This window comes from Podarcis vaucheri (assembly GCF_965113315.1).
Source record: "Podarcis vaucheri genome assembly, chromosome: 8".
Taxonomy (NCBI): domain Eukaryota; kingdom Metazoa; phylum Chordata; class Lepidosauria; order Squamata; family Lacertidae; genus Podarcis; species Podarcis vaucheri.
This window is the reverse complement of record NC_138766.1, coordinates 9,556,670-9,576,150: the sequence shown is the minus strand read 5'-3', so window position 1 is coordinate 9,576,150 and position 19,481 is coordinate 9,556,670. Positions and strand designations below refer to the sequence as shown.

Below are 19,481 nucleotides of genomic sequence, written 5' to 3'. Positions count from 1 at the left end.
AAACTTGAATGCTTGTTGAAATACGCAATCCTAAACATATTTTCTTTCAAAATGTGTGTTTTAAAAAGGAACGCAGGCAGCTGCTTCCTACCAGGTCAAACCATTGCTCTATCTAGACAAGTAAAAGGTAAAAGTAAAGGACGCCTAGGTGGTTAAGTCCAGTCAAAAGCAACTATGGGGTTGCGGCGCTCATCTCTCTTTCAGGTCGAGGGAGCCAGCATTTGTCCACTGACAGCTTTTCCGGATTATGTGGCCAGCATGACTAAACTGCTTCTGGCACAATGGGACACTGTAACAGAAACCAGAGGGCATGGAAACGCTGTTTTCCTTCCCGCTGCAGCGGTACCTATTTATCTACTTGCACTGGCATGCTTTCAAAATGCTAGGTTAGTAGGAGCTGGGACAGAGCAATGGGAACTCACCCCATCATGCAGATTCGTACCGCCAACCTTCTGATCGGCAAGCCCAAGAGGCTGAGTGGTTTGGACCACAGCGCCACCGGTGTCTTATCTAGACAAATATCATCCACTCTGACTGGCAGTGGCTTTTCGGGTTTCAGGATGGACTTGCCCCCAGTCCTGTCTGGTGATGCCATGGACTGAACCTGAGACCTTCTGCATGCTCTGCCACTGAGCTGTTTTTTAAGCTGTCGAGAGCTGCCTTGCACAGCTCACAGAAGTCCCAGATCCAGCCAATAGTTAAGTTCTACACCTCTTGGACCAGTATGGGATAGGATCAGGTCAGTTTGTATCAAGATTTGCAATGGTCTGGTTCCTCCAGCAAAGGATTACCAGACATTCCCAGTTCCTGGGGACAGTCCCCGGATTTGCAAATCTGTCCCTGGACAAATTCCGTCCCCGAAATGTCCCCAGATTTGCAAATCTATCCCCGGGAAACGTGACAGCGGCAGCCTCAGCAGCCCAGAGCCAGGTTGGTAGTGCAGTTGGCTCTGGCTGGCTTCAGGAGCTGCTCGCTGCCGTGATGCCCGCCATTTTTCCTCTCTGGAAGTCCCCATATGATGTGTCTTGTGTGCAACACATCATATGGGGACTTCTGGCGAGGAAAAATGGCAGGCACAGCTCCTGAAGCCAGCCAGACCCAACTACACTACCAGGCTGGCTCCAGGCTCCTGACTGCCACTGCTGCCGCCACTGCCGAAGGGGAAGTGGGGATGTCCGGTGGTACAGATCTCCTGCTCCCTTTCCGCTTTCTTTTGACTGTTCAGGGGAGGCACAGGAGTCACAGGTGGGGGGCCATTGCCCTGTTTTTTAAAAAAAACTCTGCACATTTATGTTTCACAGGGTGCGAAAGAAGGGCTTTGCACCTTGCCTGGCAGAGAAACCGCGTGCCCTGCACCCCTCCTGGGCAACGGCCGCCCACCCACTACTCCCGAGCCTCCTCCAATCTGTCAAAACAAAGGGGGAAGGGGGCAGGAGATCAGGGAAGACTCAAGAGTCACCGGCGGGCGGTGCGCCGTTGCCCAGTTTTTTAAAAACTCTGCGCATTTATGTTTCACAGGGTGTGAAAGAAGGGCTTTGCACCTTTATACAATATGCATGTGTGCTTGGGCCCAGGGTCTTTTGCCTCACCATCCCCACTACTGACTCCCTGTTGCTACTCAGCTTCAAAAAAAGAGTGTCCCCGGATTCATAGAAAAAAATCTGGTACCCATACTCCAGCATCCCCAGTCTTACTAGACGAGATCCGGGGGAAGCACAGAGTGAGAATTCTGTGCAATCGCTTAGCAAGAATTAAACCTCTTGCACCCACCCACGTATATTGTAGTTAAATGAATTTGAAGCATATCAGACTATCTATATTTAGGTTCCATTTGTCCAGTGCTGATTTTCCAACCCCAGCCTAGGCCCCTTCGCACAAAATGTCTGGCTCCAGGCTGTTTGTCTCCTAGCAATTATCAGTGATGACACTGCAGTTAAAGAACTCCTCTGGCTCAGCCCACCCACCTCTCCTGTTTACTGAAGGCAGGCAAAACCTCTTCTTTACAGAGAGCATTTGTCGTATTTCTGGAACAGTAAAACTGCTACTCTTTGTTGTTGTTTGCGAAGGTTTTTGCCGTCATTTGCAGGATTATTTGCTGCAGATTGTTTTAAATCACTGTGGTTTGTTGTGTTTTTATTATTATGAATCACTTGAAAGCAATAGCTACAAAGCCATCAAACATGAACAATAAACTAAATACACAAGTAAAAAAAAAAAGGTAAAGGTACCCCTGTTAGGTCCAGTTGCAGACGACTCTGGGGTTGCACACTCATCTCGCTCTATAGGCTGAGGGAGCTGGCGTTTGTCCGCAGACAGCTTCCGGGTCATGTGGCCAGCATGACTAAGCCGCTTCTAGCGAACCAGAGCAGCGCATGGAAATGCCATTTACCTTCCCGCCGGAGCAGTACCTATTTATCTACTTGCACTTGACATGCTTTCGAACTGCTAGGTGGGCAGGAGCTGGCACCGAACAACAGGAGCTCACCCCACTGCAGGGATTTGAACTGCCGGCCTTCCGATCGACAAGCCCTAGGCTCTGTGGTTTAGACCACAGCGCCACCCGCGTCCCAGATACACAAGTAAACTCCAATAAAGCTATATTAAGCCCATATGTAGATAACACTCAGTGTCTGCATGGTGAAGCACACACCAGCAGGCCAACTGAGGCATGGCCCAATTTTTCCCCTTTTCAGCAGGAAGGTGTTACCAGAATATAGGGAGGCGGGGCTTTAACAAAGTACTCTCCTTTTAAGGGAGTCAGACTCCACCAAGTCTGTCATCGGTCAGAGATGAATGAGCTGAGGCAGGAACCAGTGAAAGCAAGGCGGGTCTTTAATATTCTGTTGCAACAGAAGTTTCACACCCATCCACTTCCTTTGGTAGGAGATGGGGACCTTGAACAAGGATCTGCAAGAATTGTCCCTGAAGATCAACTAGCTGTGGCCACGAGACTCACTCTCATCGAAGCTCCGCCAGAAATAGGTTTTATAGTTATTTTTCTCCTTGGCTCGGGGGTCAGATAACTCCATGCATTCTGACATTTCTCTGATGAAAATAGGGATGTCTTAAGGGAAAGCGAGACATTCTGGGATCAACTCAGAAACCAAGACTGTTTCTGTAAATCTAGAACTATCCCTGGAAAATAGGGGTACTTGGAGGATCTGTATTTAATGAGGTGGCTGTCTTCTTCTTCTTTCTTCTTCTTCCTTCTAAAAATTCCTTGCCAGCCTCAGCATACACCAAGTTTCTGAAACCTACAACTCCCCCCCAAAAAAAAATATTTCCCCGAACTTGAGAGTGTAGTGGAAAAATTCGCTTGTTCTTGGGTGAGAAATTTACCTGAATTATACAGCAGACCATGCTAAACATGGGCCTATCCAAGATTTTTGTTTGGGGGGGGCAGGCTTTTGTTGGGGGGGGGAGAACCTCAGATTTGTATTGATTCTGATTGATTTAGGGGGGAGTCTTCCCCCCTGCCCCACCCCTTGGCTACACCCATGACGCTAAAAAGCAAAAGCCCCTTAATAAAGGATAGCTTTTATTGTCTGCTAACAAGACCAATGTTGCAGGAAAAGGAAGGCAGCTCCGTGTTACAAACATACACTTTTTATACTTTTTACACCCCTGCCTCTTTAAGACATGTAAATGTCTTAAACCAATTAATTACCTCCATTTACAAAGGAACACATCTAAGAACATTCAAAAATAGGTCTGATCATTTAGTCTAGAAAAGACAATACTTGGAGATACTTTTATCTACAAAAGTTACGTTTGAAAGACATTTGGATTTCCTGGTATTTTGAAAAAGTGGGAAGTACCCGGGTTGAGCAGCCTTCCTGTTCAATCTCCCATCAGTTTAGCATAATCCGTCCTACCATTATGGAATGTTGGTGTTTGATATGATTTCAGCATAATCCATCTTGCTATTCTACGTTTACAAATGAAACTATCAAAATGCACTTGAGTTTCCTGACAACGTAAAGGTGGGAACCATTGGGGCAATATTGGACGGTTCTTCTGAAGGATTCAACTCCCTGTATAATTTCTTCTGTCATCATGAAATGTTAGCATTCTATTACGATTCCATCTCTGCTATTTTCTAAGGAGAAATTGGGGCTCCCTGACAGATCTTCCTGACAGCTTAGTTTATGAGTTAGAGAAGTTTTACATGACTACAGAACTGTTTCTATTTGACTGTGCGACCTGTTATTTTTGCCACAATAAAGTGAAAAATAAAACCATCCACACTGTACAGCGATTCCTGTGTTACTCTTGTCTGCGGTTAATCTGTCTGTCTGGGATTCATCGGAATGTGCGAGGAAAAAGTTGGGTTTGGATGAGGAAGAGTGAGGAAGCCTTTTTATTAAATGCAGACATGAGCTTTGGGAAAGAAGGGAGAGTTGCTTCTAAATTGGTGGTCCAAGGTGTGTGAAGATTAATGTCCTGAATTTTAGCTCCTAGGCAGGGTTGCATATTTACATGTCAGTAGGTAAAGGTAAAGGGACCCCTGACCATTAGGTCCAGTCGTGACCGACTCTGGGGTTGCGGTGCTCATCTTGCTTTACTGGCCGAGGGAGCCGGCGTACAGCTTCTGGGTCATGTGGCCAGCATGACTAAGCCGCTTCTGGCGAACCAGAGCAGCGCACGGAAATGCTGTTTACCTTCCCGCCAGAGCAGTACCTATTTATCTACTTGCACTTTGACGTGCTTTCGAACTGCTAGGTGGGCAGGAGCAGGGGCTGAGTGATGGGAGCTCACCCCATCATGGGGATTCGAACCGCCGACCTTCTAATCAGCAAGTCCTAGGCTCTGTGGTTTAACCCACAGCACCACCCGCATCCCTTGTGCCACGCGCGTCCCTTTTACATGTCAGTAGGACGCACAATATGTGCCGTCTTGAGCATGTCACAGACAAGGGGCCACAGAGTTCCTGCCAAGCAGGTGTTATCCGAGAAAAGCTCTTCTGAACTCGGACTGCTGGTGCTGAGTCATCCTGTTAATTGTCCCCCACCAACCAAGACAACTCAGTGGAGTGACTCAAGGTTCCTCCAGATGGCACCTTCCCCCATGGCTGAGTTGATGGCATAACACTAAATCAACATGGGGGGTGGGAGGCTACTGAGAGAGATTAACAGGATCAGGTTTTTAACCACAGTGATTGTTTGCAATATGCCATCTGCCCCAATTCTGTTACTCACTTGTCTGTGACTTGAGGACTATCCGGAACCAGCAGAGTAGGAGAAACAAGGCCATAGCAGCTTCAGTTAGGATGTCATAGAATCAGTACACAGCCCAGCAATAGACCCTTCCCCTCCTCTTCCTGCTCCCATATGGTTTGCCTGGTTGCTGCCACTTTAAGACCTGTTCTGTCAGATTGGGGGGGTGTGGAGAGAATCTAAAGAAGTACCCACAGAAAATGGCTAGAGGGATGGAAAATACTCTTTTCCTCAAATAGGGATGGATGTGTCTCTCAGGTTCAGTTCCCTCAGTTCTGCATTCCCCTCTCTCCAGTCTTAAATACAGTTCTTCGTATTTCTGCAGCAATTTGCTATTTTTTTAGTCCTAATGAAAATTCACTAGCATTTTAGTGCAAATTTCTCTTAACAAACACATTTTTGTATGCAGCCGCCAGCAACCTCCCCTAATACAATGCGTTTCTGTAAACATTGTTGGGTTGGAGAAAATCTGGATGAATGCAAATTTCAAAGGATGGCTACGTTTCGGTACTTATACTGTTTAGGAAAGTGCAAGTTCAGCAGATTTGGCTTTAAGTGTGAACGGGACCAAATTTCTCCCCCTCCACCCTTATTCTCAATTCTGAACATTGCCTCAAATGTAAGGTCAAGCACTCTCATAGCCTCAGATTTTTTCCTGGGCATTTCAAAGCTCTCACTTGACATATCTGGATCAGGGAGACATTTTGGCAGTTTCTGACCTTCAAAGCGGGGTATGTGTGCGCGCACTTGTGTGTGTGTGTGCGCTAGAGAGAGGGAGATTTAAATAGGCTCAGAATAAGTTAAACCATGTCCTAATTTGGGGAGGCAGGCTGGGGGAGAGATAGGATCACCCAAGTAATGGGTGAAAAAGAATTTCCTTACTATTAAAGTAGGTATAACCCAGCATCATTACAGCCCAATATCATCATGGGCCAAGCCAATGTAACACAATGGCAGGAAAACCCAGAGACTGGTGTGGTTGCTGCAGAAATCTTACAAAGGACCTGAAAGCTACCAGACAAAACGGTACCCAGGAAATGGAGTTCAATTCAAGGACAAATTGTACTGACAAACAGCACACATACAAGGCTGAACTGCTCAATATCTCCTTTGCTCGCTTCTTTACAAAGAAGGAAAGCTGGGATGAGACATTAACTGCAACAATATTGACAGAAGGAAGAGGGGAGAAGGGGACTCTGGCCAGGCTAACAAAGGGGCATGTCAGAGGAGAATCAGGAAAACAAAGACCGTTCAAGTCACAGAATGGTTCGCCAGGCACTCAAGCCTTTGAGAGGCCTTCTAAGAAAAAGAAAAAAAAATGACAGAAATATTGACGCACCTAGGGGGAAAGAGCGTGTTATGTCTAATTCATGGGAAAGCTCCCTACATATCAATTTATTGGGGGCATTTATCTAGTCATCCCATAAACAAGAGTCATCTGTAAAACAAACACCACTGGATTAACACATTTTTAAAAATGCAAAGTTAAAACACTGTTTAAAACTGAATGGCCTAAGCTGTGAAAAGTGAGTTGTTGTTGTTGTTGTTGTTGTTGTTGTTGTTGTTTTAAGGGGGGAAACTGGGTGAATGAACAGGTCTCTTCAGCACAAAAAATTGTGTCAGGAAATCTTTTCTGCTCCTCTGCACCCCAGAGGTTCACTAGCCCTCGTGTGGATTTCAATAACCTCTTGCAGTGGTTGTTAATGAGGGTGTATTTTCCCCCTTCAAATTAAAATATTACACTAACATAGCATAACACACTTTGAATATAATTTCCTTTCTGCATTTGTCAGAGATAAATCTTTTATGGGAGTCAAGCACTGCCGTTGCTCTCTTTCATGGAAAGCGGGCATCATATTAGACATCACATCTCAGGAAACGTAACATGGCAGTTGCCCATCACATAAGGAAACCAAGCCAGTCCTCACTGGCTCCCATAATAAGCACCACTGCCAATAAGCACATCTGTGAAGAAGGGGGTTGTGTGAATTGAGGCGGGAGTAGCAGTGCCCTGGTTGGGGTCTCTGATGGGCATTAGTACCAGGCAGGGGCCAGTCATGGCAACATGCCAAGCTCTGCCATTCCCAAGCTGGCACTAGTCCTGAACACACTGACAATTACAGTGATTATTAAAATTGCTGATGTTAACTTGTTCAGGAAAAATGGCACTCTGCTGTTTCACAACAAGCTCATCCCCACATTTTAACACACAGTTTGGGTAGGGCGGGGGGCAGGGAAAAGAGATAAGAGATCTACAATTTCTGGTGAGGGTAGGGTGAAAAGAGAAAATGAAAGAGGAACAGCATAGAAATTACTAAGAATTGTATCAGGGTGTGAGAGAAAAGACTAGAATCTATATGGGATGGAAGTAATGGGGAGCTGTGTAGGGTCTGTAACACAGGACATGGGTACAAATGCAAATAATTTGAACAGTCCCAGAACTATTTTCACAGAGCAATATGACAAACAGCAAGTCAATACTTCCAAGTTAATCATACCTGCACTTTGCTTCAGACCCTCTATTATAACTGATGAATCATATAGATGAAGAGCTTATTTCCACTATTTGAGAGTGCTTGCCTGGTTACCAACATTGTGTGAGGATTGCCTATAGGTGATCATGCGATGAAGCTCCACCTTTCTCTCTAAGGCCTTGAACAACTGGACATATGAACTAGTAATAAATTGTTTGTATGAATGGTATAAACCAGCTCCACCAAAACCAGGCACTTTATCCAATGCATAGATTGTCAAGCATCTATCCCTCCCCCACCTTCATTAGAAAAGGGATTAGACCTTTTAATATACAGTACATTTGATAGCTATGCAAATCAGCACTGACTGCTACAGTTGCAGAGTAATGAAGATACAAGTATGAGCTAGTTTATAGCTGCCATGTCTTAGTAAGGGTGTATCCCTCCACCAACCCCCACAAACTACCTCCTCCATTACAATGACTGATGCCTTCCAGCAGCAGATGGATATGAATTAGATGCCGCCCACAAGGTATAGCATGTAAATACCTTTGATGATTAAAATGTAGATTGACATTTCTCATCTACCGTGCAAAAAGCCCAAGAGACCGTATGGAAGTTTGGAGGCGGGGGGAAATAAACAACTTTACTATACAAATTTAATCCAGCAAGGCTGCAACCTAATTCAATATCAGAAGCTTGGCATTTGCATTAACCATACAAAACCAAGCAGTTTATAAAGAATATATCAACTGCACATGCACAATGTTGCAAATGTTCTTGTTTATTCTTTCATATAGCATCATAGAATCATTCTACTCTTCCTGCAGACCAAGGTATAATGAAAAAGTATGGACAAACCTATTAATTACCCAGGAAGAGAGATTACAGCAACTATTCTCCTTCTCCATTTGGTAGGTGGCAGAGAATCAACAGCAGACATATAGCTGCCTGACCCCACTTTATATAAGAAAGATATATGCTAAGTAATGCAAAATGGGATCTTACAAAAAGCAATGTTGATAGGCTTGAGTTCACATATGAGCCGGAAGTCCCCTTAAAGACTGTTTCACAGTTGTTGGCTTCTTACTGAAGTCCTTAGAAACCTGAATGACTTCAGATGTTGTACTGGAGAATCAGCTTGCATCTTTTCCAAGAAACAAAACATTTAATCAATGCTTCTGTGGATACAGCACTTTCAGTCCTCTGGTTATGTCAAATATTGCCACAATAACCTATCAGCGGTGTCTGGAGAAGAACACAGTACAATACAGAATGTAATTAAGGAGATGAATCTTCACCCCGAATAGCTTTGTACTTGGCCATGTCCTCTGGGAAGACTTTAGTCAGCTCTTGAATCAATAGGCTTTTGAATTTCTAAGAAGAAAAAGAAAAAGTGTCAAGCAGGGAAACTGGGCCTTTTATTAGCACTGAGGGTAGGAGGGAGATAGTATTAGCAACAGTACCAACAACCAAAACCACCATGTGTTAGCAGTTTTATTTGACAGAAAGTAAGTAAGGACTTGATCAAGCTACTATGCACTCTACACACCTGGTGAATGTGCATGAAGCCCCCACCCCACTCTGTACGCACACAGTGGTGCTTATAACTTATTGTAAACAGAAGGTTGCAGCTTGCACCCAAGGAGGTTAACGAAGTCCTTTGAGAGCTCCATTCAGTTTTCAAAGCAGTTTGGCACTGTAGCCCAGGGAGCGCCTTCTTGAAGGGAAATGTCCAAAGATCCCTAAGGCAAATGGAAGGCTGGTGCCTACATTACACACCTCTAGGAGCCAGGTGAAAATGTTCCTCTTCAACAAGCCATTTGGCTGATTAACATCTGATACCCTTTTAAACTTGTTTTGGGAGGAGATGGGGAGGGGAACTATCGTTTTAGTTTTGTTCTTGTTTTTATTATGAATTTTGTGTTTTTATCTTGTATTTTTATGTTGTGAACTGCCCTGAGATATACAAATGTACGGCACCATACAAATTTAAGAAATAAATACAATAAAAACAAGTCACACGATTCATTTCATCTAGAGCCAAATTAATATTTTAACTTAGTCTTTGGAAAGCTTTTTCAGACTGATATACTACACTGCATTGTCACACACCCCACCAGAGTGGCTTATAAAATAAAAATCAAGTTAACAGCAAGATTAAATTAATGAACCAAAGATTAAAGACTTAGCATATTTTTAAAATTGCCTAGTAACGAAAAGACAATGTAGACCCAAGGGAGCCTTCCTAGCGGCGGAGAACTACACTTCATAAGCAGTATGCCACAGCTAAGGTGATCCTATTTCTAAAGTCATCACATGCCTTCCTTCAGATGTCAGGGCTACCTGGGGGAGCACAAACTGCCCAACTGACTAGCCCAGTTATTGGCTGGGAGCTATACAGTGGTGCCTCGCAAGACGAAATTAATTCGTTCCGCAAGTCTCTTCGTCTTGCGGTTTTTTCGTCTTGCGATGCACGGTTTCCCAAAGGAATGCATTGAAAATCAATTAATGCGTTCCTAGGGAAACCGCCTTCAGACCAGGTCCGGGGACAGTCTGTCCCCGGACCTCTTCTGAAGGCTGGGGGGGGGGGACAAGGGCTTTTCTTCCCACCCCCAGCATTTTAAAAAACCCCGGGACAGCGGAGGACTTCTCCGCTGTCCGGGGCGATCTTAAAATGCTGGCGGGCGGCATTTTAAAATCGCCCCGGACAGCAGAGGACTTCTCCGCTGTCCGGGGCGATTTAAAAGCCCCTGGGAAGGCAGGCAGGGGGGACAAAGACTTTCGCCCCCTGCCCGCCTTCAGAAGGTGTCCCCGCCCCCCCTCGCCACTTCGGAACAGCTTTCCGAAGTGGGGCAGCAGGGGCAGGCGTCCCCGCCCCCCCTCGCCACTTCGGAACAGCTTTCCGAAGTGGGGCGGCTGGGGCAGGCGTCCCCGCCCCCCCTCGCCACTTCGGAACAGCTTTCCGAAGTGGGGCGGCTGGGGCAGGCGTCCCCGCCCCCCCTCCCCACTTCGGAACAGCTTCCCGAAGTGGGGCGGCTGGGGCAGGCGTCCCCGCACCCCCCGCCCCACTTCGGAACAGCTTTCCGAAGTGGGGCGGCTGGGGCAGGCGTCCCAGCCCCCCCCCCGCCCCACTTCGGAACAGCTTTCCGAAGTGGGGCGGCGGGGACAGGCGTCCCCGCCCCCCCCGCCCCACTTCGGAACAGCTTTCCGAAGTGGGGCGGCTGGGGCAGGCGTCCCCGCCCCCCCTCCCCACTTCGGAACAGCTTTCCGAAATGGGGCGGCTGGGGCAGGCGTCCCCGCCCCCCCGCCCCACTTCGGAACAGCTTTCCGAAGTGGGGCGGCTGGGGCAGGCGTCCCCGCCCCCCCGCCCCACTTCGGAACAGCTTTCCGAAGTGGGGCGGCTGGGGCAGGCGTCCCCGCCCCCCCTCCCCACTTCGGAACAGCTTTCCGAAGTGGGGCGGCTGGGGCAGGTGTCCCCGCCCCCCCGCCCCACTTCGGAACAGCTTTCCGAAGTGGGGCGGCTGGGGCAGGTGTCCCGGCCCCCCCTCCCCACTTCGGAACAGCTTTCCGAAGTGGGGCGGCTGGGGCAGGTGTCCCCGCCCCCCCCTTCGGAACAGCGTTTTAAAATGCTGGGGGTCGGGAGCGAAGCGCTGCCGACCCCCAGCATTTTAAAATCTCCCCGGGACAGGGGGAGATTTTAAAATGCTGGGGGTCGGGAGCGAAGCGCTGCCGACCCCCAGCATTTTAAAATCTCCCCGGGACAGAGACTTCTCTGCTGTCCCTTGGAGATTTTAAAATGCTGGGGGTCGGCAGCAAACGCTTCGCTCCCGCCCGCCAGCATTTTAAGATCGCCCGGGGCAGGCGGGCGGGGGGAGCAAAGACTTTTGCCCCCCGCCGGCCTTCAGAAGAGGTCCTCTTCTGAAGGCCGGCTGTGGGCGAAAGTCTTTGCTCCCGACCACCAGCATTTCCCTATGGGCTTTCGTCTTGCGATGCAAGCCCATAGGGAAATTCGTCTTGCGAAGCGCCTCCAAAACAGAAAACCCTTTCGTCTTGCGGGTTTTCCATCTTGCGAGGCATTCGTCTTGCGGGGTACCACTGTACTTTGAACTGCAGCTCTGTATTGTTTTCAAAAGATAACCTTACATTATATCAATGCAATCCAGGAAATTACTGGAGTATAGGTAGGAGTGGCAGAAAGGATCCTTGTGCAGCAAAGGTCACAGCTGCTGTAGTTACTTCAGATGGTCCAAGCCTGGACTAGTTAACCTCAAATGAGAAAACTGGATCTAGAAACACTCTCAGATTGTGAAAACTCTAGGTACTATCAATCAGTTGCAATTTGCAGACCATTCTTAATTTCTAAATACACTTTGAATTCTTGTTACAGAATTTGATCCTTCAGATATAATCGGTGAAGACTTACTTTGCTATATATTTTGTGTTTCATTTTAGTGAGACTATTTATCTATTAGTGAATACATGTTATTTGAGAAACACCTTTATCTTACCTTCATGGTGTCAATTTTGCCCTTCACCTGTTCATTTTTAGCAAGAGCCCTTTCCAAACACTCTTTAGTATAAAGTTGGGGATTACGGCCTTGATCTATATATCTGAGGAAATAAATTGTATGTCAGGTTTGATAGATAGGTTTCCATACAGTGTAAAACAGACATATAGATCATCTATTCACAACACTTTCTAAAACAAGACACACTAGATTATGTATTAGATATGCAACTAAGAACATGTTGCTGACATTTTTACATCAATACTGAATATACAGGCTACTTTAAGAAGCACTACGACAAGTTCGCCTAGCTCAGTTAGCATCAACATACAAGAACTGCCTTTTTAAACAGATGCTGAAAGCCAAACTATTCCGAGAATTATACCTGAGGGGAGAAAAACTGAGAAAAGGTATGAAGTAATATTCTGCAAGATGCTTCTTAAAGACCAGAAGAGTAAAGTACCAGAAGAGAGTTTAGTACCACTCTTTAGTACTACTTCTATGCTCTATAGAGTACAGACGTTTGCTGTCTAGCCCTGTTCATCAAAATCATTAAGATGAAGACGACCAAGATACTTTCCCCAAGGCGATTACCAATAGGCTTTGGAGATAAGTATTGCCTGTAACCATGTGAAGTTAAAACACTTACTCGAAGACTTCCAAAGGCACACTAATATCATGAAGCTGCTGCCGACACTTGTCAACATCTTGCAAGCCTGTGACCATAAAATTCCTAGGAGAAGGAAACATAGGTTTAGTCATTCCCAGAACTACTAAGACAGTAGTCACAACAATTTGCACTAGTCTGTATTCCTATAAGTAATTTTTAAAAGACACAAAAAGAGCATTCTCAAAAATAAAAAGGACCACTAGAAAACCAAATACTGGCAGATCTCAATCCCTTCCTCCTCTAAATCCATAGAGGAGGTGGCTTTTCAAAACAATACGCATATGGGAAATGACTGGCAGAATCCGAGACCAGGGAGAGGAGACGGTGGAGGAAGACTGGAAGAAATTTAAAACTTATTTGCAGAAATATTGTAAAATTTATGAATGTTAAGGACATTGAAATGAATTGCAGGGGCTGTAGCAACAAAGTAAAATGTAAGATTGGACTAACAACAGATAAATTAATACGTTATGAATTTGCTGAATTAATTTTTTTAAAAAGGGATATAAGAACGGGAGATGTGAGGAAGTCCGGAAAATAAGCTAATTGAAGATGAGAAATTAAGAAAGAGGGAATTTTTGTTTTTTGTTATTATATGTGTTTTTATCTCTCTTTTCTTTTTCTTTTGATGTGTTTAATGTTTGTATTTTTGCATTGTATTGTTTTTTTGTGATTTTGTATTTTCTTTGTCTTTTATTGTGGAAACTTAATAAAATATTTATATATTAAAAAAAACAATACGCATATGGACCTTTCATCTATTAGCAATGACCAGCAATGGAACCTCCATTTTTATAGACTTCTGACTACCAGCTGTCTAATCAAAGACAATTTCAGGAGTAAGAACGCAACAAGAGCTTGCAGGATCAGGCCAATAGCCCATGTAGTCCAGCATCCTGCTCTCATAATAGCCAACCAGATACCTATTGGAAGCTGACAAGCAGAATGTGTGTGTAACTTCACATTTGTAGCTTCCAAGAACTGGTATTCAGGGGCATGCAGTCTCCAACAGTGGAAACTGAACATGTCTTTCTCCTACATGATTCTGTCTAATCCGCTTTTGAAATCATGCCATCCACGATAGTGGCCATCACTACTTCCTGTAGGAGCAAAATCCAGGGATACATACCCATGCACACTGTCTCCAAACCGATGTAAAAAAGATTACACACAAACAGAAAGATGTTGCATTATCTTGCCCAAGGCCACCGAAAGTGACTTACAAACAGACAAAACCCAATAGATACATTAAGACCAATGGAGTGGGGGGGATACATTGAAAAACATTCCACCCACTTCTAAAAGGCCACAGTGGCAGTGTGATGTAGTCGTCTGAGTGTTAAACTAGGACTCAGGAGACTAGGGTTCGAATCACCACTTGGGGGGGGGGGATTGGGCCAGTCACAGTCTCTCAGCCTAGTCTACCTCAGAGGGTTGTTGTGAGAATAAATGGGGAGGGAGGCGAACTGTGCAGGACACCCTGAGCTCCTTTACTGGGAGGAAAAGTGGGATATAAACGTAATAATAAAAATACATAGATTAAGAAGCCAAAGGCTTTTGTTAAGAGGTAAGTTTTCACCTGGGACCTGAAGATGTGCAACAATGGCACCTGGCGAGCATCCCTGGGGAAAGAGCATCCCACAAACAGGCAATCTTAACCATATTACGTTTTTCACTTTTCTATATGACCGCATGCAGGGCAAAGTGTAGAGGGAAAATATATACAAGATCACACATCTTTTGGCAACCTGACACGAGCAAACCACAATCGATACGTGAAAATGACTTAAAATCAACCAGTACGTTTCCGAGCACAATTCAAAGTGTTGGTGCTGACCTTTAAAGCCCTAAATGGCCTCGGTCCAGTATACCTGAAGGAGCGTCTCCACCCCCATCGTTCAGCCCAGACACTGAGGTCCAGCACCGAGGGCCTTCTGGCGGTTCCCTCATTGCGAGAAGTGAGGTTACAGGGAACCAGGCAGAGGGCCTTCTCGGTAGTGGCACCCGCCCTGTGGGACGCCCTCCCATCAGATGTCAAAGCGATAAACAACTACCTGACATTCAGAAGACATCTGAAGGCAGCCCTGTTTAGGGAAGTTTTAAATGGGTGACATCTTAGTGTATTTTTGGTCTTTGCGGAAGCCGCCCAGAGTGGCTGGGGAAACCCAGCCAGATGGGCGGGGTACAGATAATAAATTATTATTATTATTATTATTATTATTATTATTATTATTATTAAGATCGACAACTTAATATCAAATAAAGCGACAGTCGATTAACCCACTAGGGCAGTGTTCCCCAACCTTGGGCCTCCAGCTGTTTTGGGACTACAATTCCCATCATCCTTGACCACTGGTCTTGCTAGTAAGGGATGATGGGAGTTGTAGTCCAAAAACAGCTGGAGGCCCAAGGTTGGGGAACACTGCACTAGGGTATAATGGCGCGCAAGGAAACAGCCGCTCCCCACAATACTGCCTTCGGAGCAGGGAGAGGAGGGGGCTGAGAAGGGGGGGGGCACTCACAGCTTCTGGTTGAGGCCCGCCTGGCTGCTGGGCTGGAAGTCGCTGACGATGATGCCCAGCTGCCGGATGTTCTCCACGAACTTCTCCAGGTGCTCCTCCAGGGAGTCGAACTTCTCCGCCATCCCTTCGGGCCTGGCCGTCGGCGCTCCGGCGATGGAAGACCCTCCCTTCCTCCTCCTCCTCCTCCTCAAAGCTCCCTGGCGGCGCCCGTTGCCAAGGGAGCCGCCATCGAGGCCGTCGCGGCCACTTCCGCTTCCGGGTCCAGCCGCGCTCCTCCTCTCTTCTCCCCTCCTCCCAGCGAGAGGATTCAGCAGCCTCTCCGGCTTAGGCTCCGCCCCCACGAGAGAGCGAGTGAGGGGGCTCATGCGCAAGCCGCCGTTCTCAACCTGTGGGTCCCTAGACGTTGTTGGACTACAACTCCCATCATCCCTCAGCTCTGGCCTTGCTAGCTAGGGGTGATGGGAGTTGTAGTTCAACAATATCTGAGGACCCACAGGTTGAGAAAGGCTGGCAGGCTTTTCATAGTGAGGGGCGGGTTACTTTATTGCTCCGCCTCCTGCTGGACACCGCCGCCATTGGCCAGAGGAGATGCTAATCTGATTTTCCCCTTGTTGTGAGCCAGAGAAGCCATTTTTGTGTGCTGCTCGTGTTCTTATTCCCCCCTCCCCGCAGAAACACACGCTTCATTTTTTATATACCGCTTAGAGGTTGTTGTCCCCCCCCCCGCGGCAATTAAGCAGTTTCAAAAAGTCAGGAATAAAAATATATACGTCCATCATAAATTAAGTGTCCAACTGATTCTCGGGATTATATATTTATAATTGATAAATATTATAAGTATATATATTTATTTATACTCTGCCTTTTTTCCTTGAAAGATGAAAAATATTTTTAATAGGGCTGCACATGGGGTGGCTGGTCACACATTTTATAATCAAAGAAGGGGGTGATTTGCTCCAGTGGAATAGCTTTCCCTATTTTTCTCTCTCTACTTCATCAAAGGATGACAAATGTTTCAATAGATCCACTTTAGTTTCAAGGTTACTAGGAATTATAGCTCTGTGATGGGTAAGCCCTGGTGCCCAGAGGTCTTTGAGAGAAATAATGTGTTTCAAATGTACACTAATAATAATAATACAGTGGTACCTCAGGTTACATACGCTTCAGGTTACAGACTCTGCTAACCCAGAAATAGTGCTTCAGGTTAAGAACTTTGCTTCAGGATAAGAACAGAAATCGTGCTCCGGCGGCAGCGGGAGGCCCCATTAGCTAAAGTGCTTCAGGTTAAGAACAGTTTCAGGTTAAGAACGGACCTCCGGAACGAATTAAGTACTTAAGCCAAGGTACCACTGTAATAATAATAATATCATCATTATCTGGCCTGGATAGCTCAGTTGGCTAGAGCATGGTGCTGAAATGCCAAGATTGCCAATTCAATTCCCTACCCAGGGCAGTTACATATTCCTGCATTGCAAGGGGTTGGACTAGATCAGGGGTTCTCAGCCTGGTCCAGGGTTCAGCGACCTTTTTCAGCCATGGGCCGGTCCTCTGTCCTTCAGACTATATTTTGGGGAGGGAAATGAACAAATTCCTATGCCCCACAAATAACCCAGAGATGCATTTTAAATAAAAGGACACAGTTTACTCATGTAAAACACACTGATTCTCGGACCGTCTGCGGGCTGGATTGAGAAGGCGATTGGGCCTCATCCGGCCCCCGGGCCTTAGATTGCCTACCCCTGGCCTGCTCTCTACAGCCCACAACTGGACGTTTCAGGATTCTAGGTGGGCGGTAGGGGTTTCTACGGTACAAGCTGAATCCTTCCACCGAGCACTGGTGGGTGGTAAGGAAATTTTACCATCAAGAAAGATGCATTTATGGGCGGTAGGTATAAAAAGGTTGACTCCCCCTGGACTAGATGATGCACAGGATCCCTTCCAACTCTACAATTATTTGATTCTGTGACTGGGTTGTCCCAGCCAATCTGGGCAGCTTTTAGCAAAATATGAAAACACAGTAAAATCTCAAACATTTGCTGTGGGCTAGTGGACCCCAACACATTAAAAACTTCGCTGCTCACAGCTCTCTGAGTATGACCCTACAATGCATGCATTTACAACCACCTCTTTGTCACGTTTGCACTTTATATTTTTTTACGGCTACGCTTTAAAATATTAGGTGTACATCTAGAATGCATAATGCATGAAAACGACCTCAGTTGTTCAGTAAAGCTGAAACTTCTCAGCTGCCCAGAGTTGTTTTAATCATGATGATCTAACGGCAACATAATTCTTCTTTCTTTTTTTTATGGCAGCAGGCGTAGCGCTTAGTCTTGTTTTTCTTATACAATGTAAAAGAACAAACCAGCGTTTGTGATTAATTATCAGCCCTGTACCTTCTGAAACCTAAGAAGCGCTGAGTTTGCAATAACCAATGCTAAAGCAGCTCTGGACAATGGCACAAGATATAAATCTTACATTTTACCAATGCAGAGTCTCTGGGCCTGCCATATCTATCAAACAAATAACATCAATATTCAGAAGTACTTTATTTTCCTGAAGGTAAATCAATATTTTATAATAATTGGCGTCGTTTACAAATGCCAGGTGCTTACTGTTTTACAATACTTCCCGGGGTCCCCCCCCCCTTTTGCTATGAAAAACTCGGGAGTTATTTCTGTTATCTTTGCTTGCCTTTGTTCCTTTGTTACTTCATATATAAATATATATGGGAGAGAGGGAGAATGTCTCTATTTCTGCCACCTTGGTCAATAGCTAGCAACCTATGTGTGCTCAGATTTCTTTGCAATAAAGCTTTGCCAGTAACTCCTCTGAATTTATCAGATCTGCAAATGTTTTTGTATTGTTGCAAGTCCAATTTACCCCGCTCCGAAACTTTCCTATTATATCAGGGAGAGTGATATTTTCCCAAGATGTGACCTGCACAGTTCCCCGCCCCCAGGTTCGTGTGAATTTGGGGCTTTCTTCAACAATCTGCTGGGACAGGTTCAAGGCTCTTATGTTGTTATACAAAGGCCTGAACAACATGGGTCCAGGGCACTTTAAGGACCACCTGAGCCCTTGCATTCCAGCCTGAGATCACCGAGACAACGCTGTTTGTTCTCCCTCATATTGTGACCTCAGCTATTTAGTGATGCTGATCCCATATTTTGGAACACTCTTCCAGCAAACATCCTCACTTCTGATTTTCATGCATCTCTTGACGACATTTTCATGCCGACAGGCCTAGGCATGTGTTTAAAACTTTCTTGGTTTGCTAGTCATTTTAATGATCGTTTTATCCTGCTTTTAATGGGTTCTTCATGGTTTTTATGTTACAGTACAGCAGCAGGATATTTCATGAGAGGTGTGGTATAGAAGTACTAAATAAAACATGCTCCCAGATCTCTGCATGTATGCTTAGTTGTATGACAAAGCACACCATGTGCAAGCAAGTGCCGGACATGTGGTTTATGTCCTCAATCCAGCAGTTGGGCTGGGTGCAAAGACTCTTGTTTAAAGACCAATAACACTTGGGAAGGGAAGAAGAGGTGCTGTTTCATAGAATCATAGAATCATAGAGTTGGAAGAGACCACAAGGGCCATCGAGTCCAACCCCCTGCCAAGCAGGAAACACCATCAGAGCACTCCTGACATATGGTTGTCAAGCCTCTGCTTAAAGACCTCCAAAAAAGGAGACTCCACCACACTCCTTGGCAGCAAATTCCACTGTCGAACAGCTCTTAGTGTCAGGAAGTTCTTCCTAATGTTTAGGTGGAATCTTCTTTCTTGTAGTTTGGATCCATTGCTCCGTGTCCGCTTCTCTGTTTAGTTTAGTTCTCCTTGCTCCTTCATGAACAGCTGATCAGCACTATTACTGTGTTTTGGAGAAGGCATGCATGCAGTTGGGTCAGAGCCATAATATTTTGCCCTCACGGCTACTTTTTATTTTGTTTCCAGGTGATCATGCAAATTAAGCCTACGCACGTTATGACCCACTGGGTGAAAAGCAGCACACTAGCTATGTATGGCAACTGAGGTTAACAGGGTTTTGATAAACCTTGTGGTTTTCCTTCCTGAAAAAACAA

The 19,481-nt window shown here is 45.7% G+C and overlaps 1 protein-coding gene across 1 annotated transcript; it reads right to left on the bottom strand.

The window, feature by feature from the left end:
* Positions 1-8,458: 8,458 nt before the first annotated feature.
* MED10 (mediator complex subunit 10) lies at positions 8,459-15,652 on the bottom strand. The gene is made up of 4 exons (XM_082234683.1): positions 15,394-15,652; positions 12,851-12,934; positions 12,202-12,304; positions 8,459-9,067 (listed from the first exon to the last, which is right to left on the bottom strand). Exons 1-4 carry the CDS (start codon positions 15,513-15,515, stop codon positions 8,972-8,974), a joined length of 405 nt encoding a protein of 134 aa, XP_082090809.1. The 5' UTR covers positions 15,516-15,652; the 3' UTR covers positions 8,459-8,971.
* Positions 15,653-19,481: the final 3,829 nt, after the last annotated feature.

What these genes read in the sequence shown, in the direction of transcription:
- MED10 (XM_082234683.1), bottom strand. Translation starts at nt 15,515, where the DNA reads ATGGCGGAGAAGTTCGACTCCCTGGAGGAGCACCTGGAGAAGTTCGTG. An exon ending in GCGGGCCTCAACCAGAAGCT is followed by an intron (nt 12,935 to 15,393) that starts GTGAGTGCCCCC and finishes TCCTTCTCCTAG; the next exon opens with GAATTTTATGGTCACAGGCT. An exon ending in GTGCCTTTGGAAGTCTTCGA is followed by an intron (nt 12,305 to 12,850) that starts GTAAGTGTTTTA and finishes TTATTTCCTCAG; the next exon opens with ATATATAGATCAAGGCCGTA.